Raw genomic sequence first — 18,290 nt, 5'->3', positions numbered from 1 at the left:
AGTTTTATCTCTGTATTCATATTCACAGATGAGTCTACCTTTATCTAGAAAATAGGCTTATACTCTACATACCACTTTTCACTTGGTTTTTAAGTTCAAATTGTATTATAAATACTTATCTACATTTGTCCTTATGAATGGTTGCATTATATTTCTTTGAAGATATGTGATATTTTTCAGCCATTTCTTTACTTTTGGACATTTATCTTGTATCCTTTTCTTTCCTATTATAAAGACCACATTATAAAAAAATTCTTTCTCAAATAGTTTAAAAAAATATACTTTTCTGAATTCCCAGTGGAATTGTTGGGTCCAGTGGAATGTACACATATGCTGTCCTGAAAGCTGTGGACAAACTCCCATCCTAGAAATATTGTCTGTACTGGCCCTTTCTACAAACTCTTGCACCCTAGTGTTAGAATTTTTTTTTTTCCAAAAAAAATTTGAGAGTTGAAAAATGATAGCTATGCTTGCTTTCTCTAGAAAAGGCTAAAATCTTACCAATATTTCTGTAGGTTTTTTATTGTCCATAAAAAGAAGGCTAGCCACCTAACAACTACTTGGTCAGACCCAAACCAACCCATTAGGTTAGTGGCAAATTCCTCTTTGTTTTTAAACATTAAAGGAGCGAGGACTGTATCTTTAGAATATCAATAAAGTATTTAGTTCAGTATCATTTACAAAAAGGCTTTTTGATAATGGCTTCTAAGTTGACAATAAGGATAAAATCTCAAAGGAATCTTTTTAGATCACAGTCTAAAAGCATAAACGTTCGTAAGAATATCAAAGGAATGCTTTTGCTGGATTCACTCCACTAATTCATGTAGGCAACATCCCAAACTCCAACAGCCGACAGTTGCTTTGTTGAAGACAAACTGCATCTGTAATCAGTGTGACAGGACCACAGGTTGCATATCATCACTTCCACCAAGTTATGCAAGAAAGCGTAACTTGAATAATATTAACACCATCATTGGGAGAGCACAGACGTCAATAAGAATACTTTTAAATGAAGTAAAAAAGATAGACTTCAGGCATTGAAGCAAAATTTTGCATTTGGTCAAGGTTTTGCAGTGGGATAGAGTTTTTAAACCTTTGGGAATGAGGTTAATTGCATGGCTAATTGACCTGGGGAAGAAAATGTAATAAGCGCATTTTTCTTCTCCAAAGCCAGGAGGTCAGAGTGAGTATTCATCTATCCTTCTTATCCACACTTAGGGCTACTAGAAATGATATTCTGGTGATGTCTGATGGCTACTAGGAATGAAGTGTAGATGGGACCTCCTCAGTAGTTGTAGCTACAGATGATAAACCAGAAATGCATTTTGGTCATAAATTGCTCCTTGGTCCACTCTGTAGGCTACATCGTCTAAATCAGACCAGTACGTTTATGATCACAAAAATCTCCTATCAATGGTTGTAGACAATATATTACATAGGGACTGTCTTACGTACTGCTGGTGTCATTTGAACTTGAGATCAACACCTCTGTTGGATTTTTACCCTGCTTGTCCTTCTCATTCCTCCTCCTCCACCTTGTAACTTCCAGATTTTGAAAGCGTAGTATGTGCCAGGTTTTGTGTTGAGCATTTTTTATTTATTTATTTTTAAAATTTTTATTGCAGTATAGTTGATTTACAATGTTGTGTTATTGTCTGCTGTAGATCATTTTTAAAATATTGCCACTTATCCTCAGATTATTTTGAGTCAGTAACAGTTAAGGTGTTGTGTTACATTGCCTTCCTTTTAGAGATGAGGAATCTGAGATTCAGAGTTAAAGTAGACTCAGGGACTTACTGTTCAATGGTAGTTTTCACATTACTTATCCTCTTTGATCCTCAATTGCTAATCTAACAATAAAGTAGTAGACAATGTTTACTGAGGGCTTATGATGTGACAGACACTCTGCTAAGTACTTGGCCTTTACAACATCTCTAAGAGGCAGGAATTATTACCCCCCATGTTAGATGAGAAAAATAAGCCTTAAAGAGATGGAATTAATTATACAAAAACACAGGGCTAGCAAAGTCAAGAAGAGAAATCAGATGTGGGATACCATATAATACAAAGCCTAGAGGATTCAATGTAATAATTTATTTTAAATGCTTAATATAGTTCCCAGAACATAGAAAGTATGCAGTTCATGTTACTTTTCACAGTTAGTGGCAGTACCAATAATTGAACTAAGATGTCTGACTTCAGCCTATGCCTAATTTCTAACTTTGACTATACAAAATAAATTGATTTACAAATGGTTATTGCTGATGAGAGAAAACTTAAAGAGGTCAATTCCCCCACTTTTAATTTTTTTTGGCCAAAGACCCATAGTTGACAATACCCTACTGAATGCTACATATCTTTTACAAAATGTGTTTCATTTTATATTTTTAGGTGGTTTATTGCAAGTCATCAAATACCATGCAATTGTGAACACTTTACATAAACATTACTGTTTATTAATTGTTCCCATTGTACCCCTGTCTAAAGTTTTTCAAGAATGACTTTGTTTCGAAATAAGTATCATTAGAAGTGAGTTTTCAGTTAGCAGCTTAGCAATTGTCTATTAAACTCCTACTGTGAGGATGACTACAGGAGTATAAAAATCAGTAACTTGCATTTCCTGAAAGATACATGTAAGCAGACCAATCATTTGAGTTCAAAGTGATAGGAGCAGGGTCAAGGTATTAATAGAGTGCAGGGAGAGAAGAGAAGAGGGACAGCTGTCCAGCCCAAAGGGTTATAAATGATCTTGCGGAAAACAATCTTCTTCATTCCAAGACAAATATGATACCGATTTTTTTTAATAGGCCAAAATGTAAGCGTGCATACTTTATCAATAATTAGAATGCAGCCTTACCTGACATGAAAACTGACTTAATATTACATCCTCATTCTCTCCTCTGTCTTTTTTCTTTTCCTCCTCAGCTAAGTAGAAAGACTCAATGCGTTTTCATGCTAACCTTTTCAGCATACCATAAAAGAACAGCACATTGGACAATTAAATTCTTATATTTTTTCTTTCTACATTTAAAAATATTAAGGGAATAAATTGTTCAGCCATGAACTAGTAGGGCAAAATAAATACTGGAAAAAATGCTTTTGACTAGAGTTTGTTCCAATAATAATTATGAAATATGTCAAACTGTTCTGAAATAGTAGATATTTATTGCAGAAAATAGAAAAAGGGAATGACATTTGTTGTCCAAAATATCAAAATAGTTTTAAAAAATGTAAATTAAAAAAAACAAAGGACTATTATTGTGAACATATGGGGAGACTTTTTGATACTTTATTTTACATGGTTTAACTCTTCTGGTTCCTAATTTATGTATGTGACTATGGAAAAAGTTGGGTACTGTCAGAAGTCACATTAAGTATTTTACAGCCAAAAAAAAAAAAGGGGTAAGAATGTACATATTTATTGCTATGTACATATTTATTTCAAATCTTATCTAGAATCAATCATAATTTAAATGCAGTGTAACTTGATGAACTATAATAGGTTTTAGTGTACAAAATGAAAATTTGTTCATTCAGACATTGAAATTAACTTGATAAATACAAATACATATTTATTCCTTATTAAAGTTTTAAGGCTTTATTTATTTTAATGTCTATATGAAAACATGGAGCAATAGAATTTATGACTATAAATGCAGAAATCCTACATAACTTTAACCATTATTTACCATGAATGATGTTGAGTTTATTCTAAGAATGCAAGCATAGATTTTAATTAGCCTCTTAACCTATAACATAATTTTTCAGTTCAACAGGTCAGTTGATTCAGAACATTTAATAAAATTGACAATATTTTGTTTTTATATAAAATCACCTTGTTTATTTTGGAATAGAGATTTCTCCTTTTAAGTGATAAAGATCATCTACCTAAAATCAATAGTCAACATCATTATAAAAGTTGTAATATTAAAGACATTTCCATTAAAGTCAGAAATAATACAACTACATCCACAGTCACCACTATAGCATACTTATTAACTGTGGTGCTAAAATTTTTGGCCAATGATGTAGAAGTAAAGTAGAAAAAGAAAATAAAACATAAGTATATATTGAAAATTATGAACTAAATCCTCACTATTTGACAAAGAAAAATGTACCTAATATATGAAAAGATATTTAAAAGCAATAAGAAAAAATGAATATGCAAAATAAAAATGAGCAATTTTCTCACAAAAATATTATATTTTATCAAAACTAGATGAAAAATATAAAACCTTACTAGTAATCAACAACATACATACTGAAACAGTGATTGATACTTTTCTAAAATCAAAATAGTGAAGAGATAATCATAGACTTAGTTGAGCAGAACACAAGAAAATGGACATTCTCAGATACTACTTGTGGGATTATAAATTAGTTTAATTTTTCTAGAAGAAAGTGGTCATATTTCACGAAATCTTTTAAAATATTTACACTCTTATGATACAACTTTATCACTTATAATTTTGTTAAGGAAATATCCACAAGAAAAAAAATTAGAAGAAGCAAAGTGTTTCTGCTGTAGTTGCAGACTAAGTTATTTTATGAATAATATGATAAGTAATGCAATAAAATTCATGATATTTAATGATAAGAGACTATGTAATAGTATGGGTTATATGTGTGTATATGTGTGTTTTTGTGTATTCCTAATTTTGAGAAAAAGGAAAAAAATACACATAAGTTTTGAAAAAAATCATTAAAATATTGTAGCTTATCATTTGGCAGTTGAATTATCAGTGATTTTTATTTTCTACTTCATTTATTTTATGAAAAGGATAGTATTACTTTTATTAAGTACATAATTATGCTAAAATTTTAACACAGTTCCCATGAATAGTTCCTTAATCTATGGAATAAGTTTTGCTTTGTCCATAAATTGTATGTATATTAGATGCTAAAAGCACTAATTAAAAAAAATTTCTAGCTTTAATTGATCCAGTACATAACAAGTCTGTTTTAGTTAAACACCAATCCTCTAAAAACATGGTTCAAATATTAGTTATCATGGTATATTACCTGTAAGTAATTTCATAAAATACAAAGTTTGCTGCTGGCTTGTCAGTCTACAAATTATATATATAACTGTTGCACATCATGATCAGTGACCAATCATGTAGCTTCTTTCACTCTATTGGTGACTGGTCAGTGCACATCCATTAATCAGTTCGTTCACAGAGAAGCTTGTAGTGGTCTAACCTCTTTTTAAGTGATAAACCCATGTGACATTTTATAAATATGAATATTCAAAAAAGAAGAATTGGCCAACAAAGATGGAAGGAAAGAATGTTTTGGGAGTGAAATTTCAATTAAACATTTCTTTTTAGAGAACAAATAGCTGATCACTGTCACCATTTGGAATACTTTATATATGCAGCCAGGGCAACTTAATGAATGTGAATTTAGCATAAATGAGGACATTGGTTGTGATGAATAGGTAAAGGTGTCCTAGAGGAAATGATGCCAACAGAAACTTTACATTAAAGGAATCTCAGAGATATTGCACATCGGTGGAAGCAAAAACATGAAAATGATGGAAGCAGGCTGATCCATACTTAGAAAGGAGTATGACAATTCTCAAGGCTTAGAAAGGATGCTTGCTCAATATGGAAATTTACAGAATAAGAAGGCAAGCATTATTCAAGATACTGAATGATTTTTTACAAGGAAAATAATTCTCAAAGTTTCTAATATTAAATTACAGTTTATTAAATGTTAGTTTTTCTATTTCCCTTTACATTTGTGACTGATAGGAAGTTTTTACAGTTTTATCTTCACTTATCCTTCTTTGATACTCTTCGTTTATGTAGATCCAAGTTTCTGATGTATATTATTTTCCTTTTCTCTAGAAAACTTCTTTTAACATTTCTTGCAAGTAGGGTCTACTGGCGACACATTTTCACAATTTGTGTTTGTCTGATAAGTCTTTATTTCTCCTTCACTTTTGTAAGATAATTTTGCAGAATACAGAATTCTAGGTTGGTAGTTTTTTTTCTCTCAACACTTTAAGTACTTCACACAATTCTCTTCTTGCTTGCATGTTTTCTGAGGAGAAGTTAGATATAATTCTTTGTTACTATATAGGTTAGGTGTATTTTAACTTTGTTTTCTCTTTCTGAATTTTTTCTTTATCTTTGATCTTCTGTAGTTTGAAAATGATATGCCTAGGTATAGTGGGGTTTTTTGTTTGTTTTTTGGCATTTATCTTTCTTGGTGTTTTCTGAGTTTCTTGGATCTGTGGTTTGGTGTCTGACATTAAGTTGGGGAAATTCTCGATTATTATTGTTTCAAATATTTCTTCTATTCCATTCTCCCTCTCGTTTCCTTCCCATTATACGTATGTTGCACCTTTTGTAGTTGTTCCACAGTCCTTGGATTGTGTGTTCTAATTTTTCAGTCTTCATTCTTTTTGCTTTTCAGTTTTTGAGGTTTCTATTGATATATCGTCTAGCTCAGAGATTCTTTCCCGAGCCTTATCCAATCTACTACTAAGCTCATCAGAGGCATTCTTCATTTCTGGTAGTGTTTTTGATCTCTAGTATTTCTTTTTGGTTCTTTTGTAGAATTTCCGTTCACTCTGCTTATATTGCCCATCTGTTCTTGCATGCTGTAATTTTAAATTCCTTGCCTGATAATTCTAACATCAACATCTCTGTCATGTTCTGATGCTTGCTTTTTCTGTTCAAATTGTGTTTTTTGCCTTCTGGTATGCCTTGTAATTTTTTTCTTGAAAGCCAGACATGATGTGCCAGATGAGAGGAACTGCTGTAAATAGGTTTTTAGCAATGTGCTGGTGAGGAGTGAGGGGAGGGCAAGTGTTCTATAGTCTTATGATTATTAAATGTTAGTTTTACTATTTTCTATTTCCCTTTAGTTTTCAGTCTTTTAGTAAGCCTTTGTCTCTGGACTGTGAACTTCATGTATGCCTCTTTGTCCCCTCTGCCCACCTCCCCTTTAGGTGGCATAGAGTGACTAGAGGGGGCTGGAGTTGAGTATTCCCTTTCTCTAGGTCGGCTGGGCTCTGGTTAAGTAATTTATCCTGAGGCAGATATCGTTAAGAACAGAGTGCTCTGATGTACTTCGAAATGCTTCCTTTCTTCTCCCTCTGCCAGAAGCACCTGGGGATTTTCCCCTAAGTTCATTTACTGTGAGAACCTGGTCAAGCTGCTGGAAGAAAATCTCACAGAATGGTGAGGGCCCCTTATAACTACACTACCCTGGAGTTTTCAATTATCAGACTTGTTCACGGTGAACTTCCAGCAATATATCAATTATAATTCAGATTTTCTACCCCAGCATTGGTTCCCATGGAAGTTTCTGCTAGTGAGTCTTTGATCCTATAGCTGAGACCCTTTATTTGCCTGTCTCTCCAATCTTGGGGACAGATGTTTGCCCTGTGTCCCCCACTTAGGGATCCAGGGAGAGTTGTTGATTTTTCAGTCTGTTCAACTTTTTATTTTTTAGTATGATGGAGTGGCAATTCCAAGCTCTTTACTTGTGGAACCAGGACTTGGAAGTCAAGCTTTTAATGTTTTCACAAAAAATTTCAGATTGTGGAACAATCATAATTTTCCCCATTGGTTATTAAGATCACTTTAAATGGTTTCAGCTTGCATTGTCACTTTAACAATTCTGCACTACCATGACTGTAATATGCTAATTTATGATTTATAAAACACTTTTAAAAATACAATAGTTGCTGACTTTCAACTCTTTGATATTAGCTTTCTTTCTAGTGAAAGTGCCGGATATATAAATAAGAAGAAACAAAGCACAACTTTATATATTTATCATTCTGATATTACTTTATTGTTCTAGTGTGATCACTGCCTGCCTCTTTATAATGACAAGCCTTTTCGCCAAAGTGATCAAGTTCACGCCTTCAATTGTAAACCCTGTGAATGCAACAGCCATTCCAGAAGCTGCCACTACGACATCTCAGTGGATCCCTTTCCATTTGAACACCACAGAGGAGGTGGAGGAGTTTGTGATGACTGTGAGCATAACACTGCAGGTAACTAGCGAATAACACAAATAAGAGAAGCTGGCTTGGTCTTGAAGCCCATGTGCTTCTATACATAATGCATATTGTTTTAAATTATGTTATTGCTATCTTATTTAAGAAAGTGCTTTCATACCATTAAGTTTGAAAACCACTCTGGTTTACTGAATCTTCATGTTCCAAATGATTAGGTAGTTTTCAGATATAACACTCTAGTCTTAGACTATATATTTTCAGGAAAATGTTTTTTTCTTTTTAAATAAGTTCACATCATTTGATTAGATCATGAATATATTTTGGATACATCAGGAATTACTGTATTATTCTGAGTATATATATCCTTGAAATAAGTTTTCTGTGTGACCTCTGATCTTCCATTATGTCTGGATTCCCATGTAGAGAGGTTTACAATCATCCAGATTTGGTATGGACTCTAGTAATCAGGGAATACTCTTTTTAAAAATGTTCATTAAATGCATAAAATAATTATTAGAGTCTTGTCCCCAAAACCATCCAGCATTTTGACTAGTCATTGAAAAATTACTATTTTCTGAAAGGCTGATATGTTAAAAGCAGAAATAGACAATGTCTGAATTTGTAAAATATAATGGCCCAAGTCTGATGGGTTTGAAAGTGTGCTACTCTGAAGCATGAATGAATTTGTTGGATAATTATTGATAACCTAAAGTGGGACAAGCTCTTGGCTAGGTGCTGGGAATATAAGGATTAACAAAATGATGAATTTTCTTGTCTTTGTATGGATTATTACATGGTGGTAAAGGCACCCTATTAAAGGAACAATTAAAAAGTTGTCTGATGAGTGCTAAGATGGGGAAGTATAGTAGGACTTAACCAGGTGAAGGATCAGGGTTGGGGATTAGGAGTGTGAACAAAGTTTTCCAGTAAGAGAAACAGCTGTGCAATGGCCTAGAGGAGAGAGAAACATGGCGCCCTTGAAGAACTGTTGAAAGTGCATATGGCTGATTGTTAGAAAAGGCACTAGGAAGAAAGGCAGAGCCCAGATCCTGGAGGGCTCTCTAAACCATGATAAAGAGATTGGCTTCTATCCTAAGGTTAAGGAGATGCCATTTCAGGGCACTTAAGGAAAGGAATTTTGTGTTTTTTGAAGACCCATCTGGTTATAAAGTGGAGAATGGATTGAAGAGGGTCAAAAGTGGTTTGGGAAAAAACGTTAGTCAGATATTGCAATGGTCCAGATGAGAAATAATGCAGGAAAACATTTAAGGTGGTGTGGATAGAGATGCGCGGATCCAATAGACACTTAGGGTAGACAGTGACAGCATTTTCTGAGCAAGGTGCAGAGTGTAGGTAAGGGAAGGAAGAAGAGTCAAGACTTATGCCTAACATTCTGGTTTGAGCAACACGATCAACGTTGGTACCAGCCATTGAGATAGGAGATACAGGAGGATCAAACTGAAGGAGAAGATGGCAAGTTCTGTTTTGGACAAGTTCACTGTGTGTTTCCAAGAAACAAAGAAGAAACTCTCTTTGGGGCAGTCAGAAACACAGTTCTGAAGCTCCTTTCTTAAAGAAAGGACTTCCATGATGCTTCAGAGAGGATCAGTATAATCTATATACTTTAGTGGCATCTTATGGTTAGCACAGTTTGTAAATATATATTTATTCCTGTAATAATTTAATTAGGATTCATCTTACCTGCTAGACTATAAGGTAACGCTGTGAAAAGGGTGCAGTTTGTATTTTCCTCAGCCCTTAGCACAGAGTTTGGAACATGGTAATCACTCAATAAATATTCATTGAATGATAAATAAAGGAGAGATTTCAGACTGGAGATATAAATTTGGGAGTCCTCAGCATATAGAAATGGAAATATTCTAGACATATTATAAATCCATTTAATTTGTCCTCAGCCAAGATCCATTAGAGTGTGAGTTTTTCATTTGATTAAGTTGTTTTCATCGTTTTCTAACACTGGGCCAGTTTCAGCAATATTTGAGGAAGAGTGCATCATGTTTAAAGGGGGAATTGATAGCCTTCAGTTTTATTTCAGTTTCAGTGATCTGATATGCTACTCACATTTAGTTTAGAAACTCCCTGTAGTTTAGATTGCTTTCTTATATAAAATGGAAAGGGAAATTTTCTGAATAATAAATTGTAAACAATAGGAATTACCTCATATTTCTAATGTGTTAAGATATTCTAATATTTAATATTAAATTTATTTGATGTAGCTAAATATAAAATTCTATTTTGATATTTGAAATGAAAAATAATGGCCATAAGTACTAACAGAAGCATTTGCTTTTAATCACATTAACTATGAAATAATAAATTACATTAAAAGCAATCTTCTATTTTATAAGATTTAGTTCTGGAAAAATATTTGAATAATATATACTTATTTGCTTCCAACTGTAGAGCTATCATCTGCCACGAATGTAGAAATTTCTCATATTTGATTTAGATTCAGTACCTGGTCTTAGAAATAAGAATTTTAAGTTTGGAAACAAACTCTTTCAAAATGTATGGGCCCCTACAAAGCACAGCTTTTTAGAAGTGTGGTATTATATAACAGATGGGAGTTTAATGAAGTAGAGCACAGTTTGTAACAGGTTCATTGTTTCATATGCTGTGGATCACTAAATTGGCAGGTAGAGATGAAAGGTGCATTAAAATGGACATCCCTAAAATTATAGAATTCCCTCAAAGGAATACAGTCTTTAATTTTGAATTATGCAGCTGATTTTAATGAATTGGAAGTCATAATGCATAACCTTTCCCCGATGCAGGGAGGAACTGTGAGCTGTGTAAGGATTACTTTTTCCGACAAGTTGGTGCAGATCCTTCAGCCATAGATGTTTGCAAACCCTGTGACTGTGATAAAGTTGGCACTAAAAACAATAGCTTCCTGTGTGATCAGGTGAGTTCTCACTATTGAAGGTAAAGAATTGCTCTCTTCCAGAAACTAATTTAGGAGATGGTCTATCAGTGATACTGAGGGCTATATCAGGAAGTCCTCTGTGTGTGTGCTTACATTTCAAAGAGGTGGTTGCTTTCGGGGTGTTTCTGTACAACTTTTAATATGAATATAAAAGATAAGGCTACTTGGGCAGTCCATTTTACAGTTGTCAAAAAACATGGGGGCTTCCCTGGGGCGCAGTGGTTGAGAGTCCACCTGCTGATGCAGGGGACACGGGTTCGTGCCCCGGTCTGGGAGGATCCCACATGCCACGGAGTGGCTGGGCCCGTGAGCCATGGCCACTGAGCCTGCGCATCCGGAGCCTGTGCTCTGCAACGGGAGAGGCCACAAGAGTGAGAGGTCCGCGTACCGCAAAAAAAAAAAAAAAAAAACGTGGAAGCTTGGGGTTCCAAGTAAACAATGAAGTAATTTAAGTATGTGTCTTGGAATAACTGGTGAATTAATATTAATAAGTGATATTAAGTAAACAAGAACAGTTTTCCTCCCAAATTCTGTAGAAGATAGTATAGCAAAAGTCACTTACACATAGATCCAAATGGAAATTATGGTAGCTCTGGTCTAAATTTCTTTTAACCTTTTCTCTATCTAACAGTACAATGGGTTTTTATCATTTTATTAATTTTAATTACCAACATCACAAATATTGATGTCTGACCTATATGAACACAGATTGTAACTGTATCATACATCAGGAAAAGCAGCTCCGTACTTAAATGTGCTGTCTTCAGCTGGAGCTTTTTAGCTGTTCTGATCATATTACCACATGAAAGTAGATAAAAGGCAAATTTGCCGTGAAGAATCAATTCAATGATTGTATTAATTTTTAATAATTACATATTCTCTTGCAAATAGTTGAGAATGCAGTGGCCAAGAGCATAAACCACAATCTGGTTAAAGAAAAAAAAAAATTTTTAAGTTACAATGGAATGATAATTATTTCAAGGCAAAATATATTTGTCATATAACTTGGAGCATGTAGTAAAAACTGTTTTAACAAATAAAAGCCAAATGTAAAGTGAGCTAATATGGATTTGAAGACCTTCAGATTAACCATAGTGTGTGATATGCTTCATTGGAAAGCTGGGAGGTAGAAAAATAACTAAAAAGGCAATCTCTACTGTTTTTATATTGTGATATTGAGGCACTATTTTCTGAGAGAGTCATATTACAGTTTTATATGTGTTGACTAGTAAAACCTGTCTTTACACATTTCACCCTTACACATTTGCCCTGAATTTTCAACATGGATGTCTTTTGCTTGTTATTCAAGTCTCAATTCAAAGATTGATATATCTTTTGAGATTTCTTCACTGATCACTCAGTTGTAGAACATTTTCAAATCACTGTATTTTACATCATCCCATGTTATTTTCATTGTAGCCTTTATTTAATTAAGCAAATTAAATAAATTCATTTATTTGCTTCAGCAAATTAAATAAATTCACTTATTTACTTCATTGTCTTTTCTCCGTCCAACACAAACAGTACAGTTTCAGTCACATAATAAGCACCCCATAAATACTTATTTAATAAGTGTTAAGTAAATGAAGAGAGATTCTGTCTGAGCACTAATCTCATGGTCAGATGGTCATTTAGAATGGTTATTGTAATAATCTAAGCATTACATAAATTTTTCACTTAAATACGTTTTCTCCCTGAAGATCTAAGGTAAAGTAATTTTGGTATATAGTACTGAAAAACTGTGAACTAAAGTTACAGCTCCCAAAGTTTCATTTATATGTCATTACCCATATGAAGTAAAGGGTAGCAGATTTGTCCCTCAATTCTACAACTCAAGTATGCAAGAAATTAGAACCTAATTTTTCTCAAATTCCTATTTCAAGTCCATTTTATTGGGGTAGGAGACAGTTTTAGTAATTCTGTGATGATGTGTGCCCACATCATCAATTTTAAGCTACCAATGAGATGTCACCAAATATGGATTTGGGAAGAAGAATGATCTTATACAGTAGAGATGGCTCCAGTACACTACTGGCTCTGGATCTCTTTCTCCAGCTCTCATGGGGTGGATCTAATTTTGGGGTGGAATTGTACATGAACATACCCAGGGCAATGACATTTCAGAAGGTAGGACCTCTCTGATCATTGATGTCATCAATATAGGTAAACATTCTTTGAGATCTCCTTGAAATGGAGGTGTTTCTCCCCTCCCAGCTAGGGCAGTGTTTTCAGAGTCCTAGTGGAGAGTCAGAACCCCAAGTCCTGCCCGGTGGTAACAAGGAGACCCTCCCCTACTGAGTCAGTGGAGCCAGAGTGGAGAACCTTGACTTCTATTCCCACCAGGCAATAGTGAGGCAACATCCTCTCTTCACTCGCCAGAAGAGTTTCATAGGAGGCCTGACTGTTAAAGCAAGACTTAAGTAAGATTCAGAGTCTCATAACACCAAAATGTCCGGGTTCCAATAAAATTTCACTTATCATTACAAGAACTAGGATAATATCAAATGGAATGAAAAAAGACAATCAACAATACCAGCATCAAGGTGATATAGATGTTAGAATTATCATGCAAAGATTTTAAAGCATCCATCCATTTGTCTCCAGCATATACCTACTCTAAAATTGGGCTGAAGAAACTTCTCTAAACAGCAGATGATAAATGAAGGAATCTTGAAACATTAGAAAGGAATAAAAAACATCAGAGTTAAAATATGGCTAAATATGACACATTTTCCCCCTTCTCTTTGAGTTTTTTTTTTTGTTTTTTTTTTTTTGCGGTACGCGGGCCTCTCACTGCTGTGGCCTCTCCCATTGTGGAGCACAGGCTCCGGACGTGCAGGCTCAGTGGCCATGGCTCACGGGCCCAGCCGCTCCGCGACACGTGGGATCTTCCCGGGCTGGGGCACGAACCCGTGTCCCCTGCATCGGCAGGCAGACTCTCAACCACTGTGCCACCAGGGAAGCCCTCTTTGAGTTTTTAAAATTTTTTGACGGTTGAAAAATTACATCACTATCTAATGTGGTTCTCAATATATTAGAGGAGATATTTAAAATAATTATATCAAAAATGGAGAGGGTAAGAAATGTAAAGGGAAGTAATTTTTCTATACTTAACTGGAATTGGTAAAATAAAAAAACTACCAGACTTTGATATCTGTGTATATAATGTAATATCTAGACAACAACTAAAAAGGCTTATTATAAGGATGATGTATTCAAGAACACCACAGATAAATCAAAATGGAATTCTAAAATATGTTCATGTAAAAAAATAAATAATAAAATAAAATATGTTCAGATAACCTATAATACAGGCAGAAAGTAGCTAGAGACTGAAGAACAGACAGAATAAATAAAAACCAAAAAAATAAAATGGCAGACTTATTAAACCTTAATATAGCAATAATACCATTCAATGTAACTGATCTAATAAACCAATTGAAAGTTAAAGATTGCCCATGAACGAAAATATTATCCTGATAGCAAACAAGACCAGCAACAGTGCGTGAAAGAAAACCACAAACCAATATCATTCATGAATTGAGAGGCCAAAGTTTTAAACAAAATTTTGGCAAATAGATATTCAGCAGTATTTTAAAATAATTAAACACAAAGACTAAGGTGGTTGTGTTCCAGGAACGCATTCTGTTTCAATATTTGAAAATCAGACAATACAGTCACCTTATTTTCTGGCTAAAGAAAAAAGTCACCTGATTATAATACTGTATTCAGAAATAGTATTTGACAAAATTTAACACCATTTCATGATAAACACTCTCAGAAAACTAGTAATGGAGGAGAATTTCCTCAACTTGAAAATAAACATCTACACAATACTTACCTACAGCTGACCTCCTACTTATAAATGAAAACTTTCAGTGAAAAACTTAATGCCCTCTCCCTAAGATTAGGAATAAGACAACAATATTCTATTCAACATTGTACTGCAGGTTCTAACCAGGGAAATTAGGCAAGAAAATGAAATAAAAGTCATCCAGGGCTTCCCTGGCGGCGCAGTGGTTGAGAGTCCACCTGCCGATGCAGGGGACGCGGGTTCGTGCCCTGGTCTGGGAAGATCCCACATGCCACGGAGCAGCTGGGTCCGTGAGCCATGGCTGCTGAGCCTGCACGTCCGGAGCCTGTGCTCTGCAACGGGAGAGGCCACAACAGTGAGAGGCCCGCGTATGGCAAAAAAAAAAAAAAAAAAAAAAGTCATCCAAATTGAAAAGGAAGAAGTAAAACTATCTGTCTTTGTATATAACATGATCTCGTAGGTAAAAAATCCCAAGATTCCAAGGAATCTGAAACCGATAGGTGGTGTTTTGGGTGGCTTTGAGGAGCTCTGGTTCTTTATGTCTCAGTGCAGAAAGAATTCAGTGAGAGGCAAAGTGATAGATAAGAAGGGATTTTTTAGAATAGGATGCTTGTGAGGCTTACAAGTGGGCTAATGATAGGGTGCCGTGCCCCAAGAACTTAGTGGGCTACAGTTTTACAATCAAAGGAAAGAGAGAAGTGGGGGAACGCCCACCTTCTTCCTTTTTCTTGGGTAGACATCAGGCTTCCATCATCAGTTCCTCCTCCATGTCAGGTGGGGGACTGACCCTTGACTGTCCCTACATGGTCAAGCCGGGACTGTCATGGCGCAATGGAAATGAGCTAAAAGGTGGTAACATATGCTAAAAATGGTAAATCATCTCAGGTTTTAGTATAATGTCACGTTTTCCTTTTATTTTCTTTAGTGTGCACAGAGGAGCATGTCCAAGGAATCATGAACTTACTGAACTCACTGGGCAGGATGTGGGTCTCATGCCACGATTGTTTTATTTGTGGGGGGCATGTCTCATGCTTCTGTTGCATGGTTTTGTTGCTAGCAAGCCTGCTTGGTTTTGTGGTTAAGTAAACCAGCTTTCCTGAGTGATCATTAACTTACGGATGTCTCCCATACTTTTTTCTCTCCTTAAAATCCCCTGGTGGGATTAGCTATTTAATCACCTACTTTGTCCCTTTACTCTGTCCCTATCAAATTTATTAAAATACTGTCTATCAGAACTAATAAGGTTCAACAAGTTTGCAGAATACATGACCAATACACAGAAATCAGTGGTATTTTTATGTACTTGCAATGAACAATTTGAAATTGAAATTTAGAACACAACTTTATTTAAATAGCATCAAAATAATAAAATACTTAGGAATATATTTAATAAAATAAGTCCAAAACTTTTATTCTGAACACTACAAAATATTGTTGAAAGAAATTAAAGAAGCACTAAACAAATGGAAAAACATCCTATATTCATGTATCAGAGACTTAATTTTGCTAAGATGGCAGTTGGTCTATAGATTCAACACAGTCTGGTTAAAGGCCCAACTGGCTTCTTTGCAGACATTTATACGATGATCCTAAAATTCATATTAAAATTCAGGGCACTCAAAAAAGGCCAAAACTGTCTTGAAAAAGAAGAGAGTTGGAAGATTCACATGTCTCAATTTTAGAATTTACTATAATGTTGTGATCAAGACAGTGTGATGTGGCTTGAGGAGAGATACCCAGATCACTGTAATAGAGTTGAGAGTCTAGAAATTAACCATCACTTTTACAGTCAGTTGATTTTTAACAAGAGTGCCAAGAGAAATGAAGAAACAATGGTCTTTTCAATAAATGATACTGATATGCAAAAAATGAAGTTGGATTCTCTACTTCATACCTTATACAAAAATTAACTCAAAATGGAGCAAAGAATAAAATGTAAGAGCTAAAACCATAAAACTCTTAGAAGAAAATAGAGATGTGAATCTTCATGTCCTTAGATTAGTCGGTGACATTTTAGATATGACACCAAAAGCACAAGGAAAAAAAGGATGGATAAATGGACTTCATTAAAATTTAAAACACTTGTTTTACATAGGACACTATCAGGAAAATGAAAAAACAACCCAAACAATGGGAGAAAATATTTGCAAAGCATATAGTCAATAAGAGACTTGTCTCTAGTGTCTGTAGAAAACCTTTACAACTCAATAATTAAAAGACAGTTCAATTAAAAAATGAGTAAAGGATCTAAATAGACAGTTCTCCAAGGAAGATATACAAATGGCAAATAAGCATATGAAAAAATGCTGTGGACATTATTTGTCTTAGGAGAAATGCAAATCGGAAGCACAATGAGACACTTCAAACTCACTTAGCTAGCTATCATTAAAGGTACAGATAGTAACACGTCTTGATGAGGATATGGAGAAAGTGGAATTCCCACAGACTACTGGTGGGAATGTAAAATGTGCACCCACTTTGGAAAAGTCTGGTGTTCTTCAAAATATTAAATACAGTGTTACCCTACGACTCTGCACTTTAACTCCTTGCTGTATATCCAAGCAAAAAGAAAAAATATATCCTCATACAATCTTATTCATGAATGTCCATTGCTGCTTTATTCATAATAGTCAAAATGTAGAAATAATCCAAATGTTCATTAACTGATGAGTGGATAAATAAAATGGAATTTTATTCAGTAGTAAGAGGAAAAAAGTACGGACATATTACAACGTACAAAGTATATATTACAACGTGGACTTTGATCTCAGGAGTGAGAATAGGAGAAAAAGAGAGACAAGAATAGAAAAGGCGTTTTTAAAAAGAGGCTTCTGGGCTTCCCTGGTGGCGCAGTGGTTGAGAGTCCGCCTGCCGATGCGGGGGACATGGGTTCGTGCCCCGGTCCGGGAAGATCCCACATGCCGCAGAGCGGCTGGGCCTGTAAGCCATGGCCGCTGAGCCTGCATGGCCTGAGCCTGTGCTCTGCAACGGGAGAGGCCACAACAGTGAGAGGCCCATGTACCGCAAAAATAAAAAAAATAAAAATAAAAAGAGGCTTCTGTGTGTCATTTTCTACGTACAAAAATCTAATTTAAAAATGCATGAAAGGAAAGATGTTTTTAAAAATTAACATTTTTCTTTGTTTTAAAAACATTTTTTTCTTTTTTTCTGACTAATTTGCTTTGTTGATAATTTTTGTAGTCAGAAAAAAATAAAGAGAATTTTCATGAAATCTGACATGTAGCCAGAAAGAGCTACATATAGGAATCTGAAGATAGATACAGTGATAGAACACTTTCGTGAATTTAAAACCTCCACATTCTCCACCTCTAAATCACATTTACATTTTACCTAATTTTTATTTTGTTTTCTCATGCTCCACGTACAGACACAAATTATACGGGTTATTATTTTATGTGGAAATATAGTGTCAAGTACACCTTTGCCTAAATAATGTTATAAAAGATTTCTAAAATTGCTTACCGTCATTTTCAACGGGACAACAGAATACACCCTAAAAAAGCTGTCAACAATGTCAGAATTATAAA

At 34.7% G+C, this 18,290-nt stretch overlaps 1 protein-coding gene across 1 annotated transcript in view; it reads left to right on the top strand.

Annotated features, from left to right (window-relative positions):
* USH2A (usherin) overlaps positions 1–18,290 on the top strand; it is a gene marked incomplete at both ends in the record, with an annotated part of 783,425 nt that overhangs the window by 113,126 nt on the left and 652,009 nt on the right. Inside the window, 2 exons of the mRNA XM_082834448.1 lie at positions 7,822–8,017; positions 10,777–10,907. Of these exons, the coding sequence (XP_082690574.1) occupies positions 7,822–8,017; positions 10,777–10,907 (327 nt within the window). The remainder of the gene's footprint in view (positions 1–7,821; positions 8,018–10,776; positions 10,908–18,290) is intronic.

The sequence above is a fragment of the Leucopleurus acutus genome (genome assembly GCF_964270905.1).
Source record: "Leucopleurus acutus genome assembly, chromosome: 2".
Taxonomy (NCBI): domain Eukaryota; kingdom Metazoa; phylum Chordata; class Mammalia; order Artiodactyla; family Delphinidae; genus Leucopleurus; species Leucopleurus acutus.
Note: the sequence above shows the minus strand (reverse complement) of the source record. Positions and strands in the feature narration are given on the sequence as shown.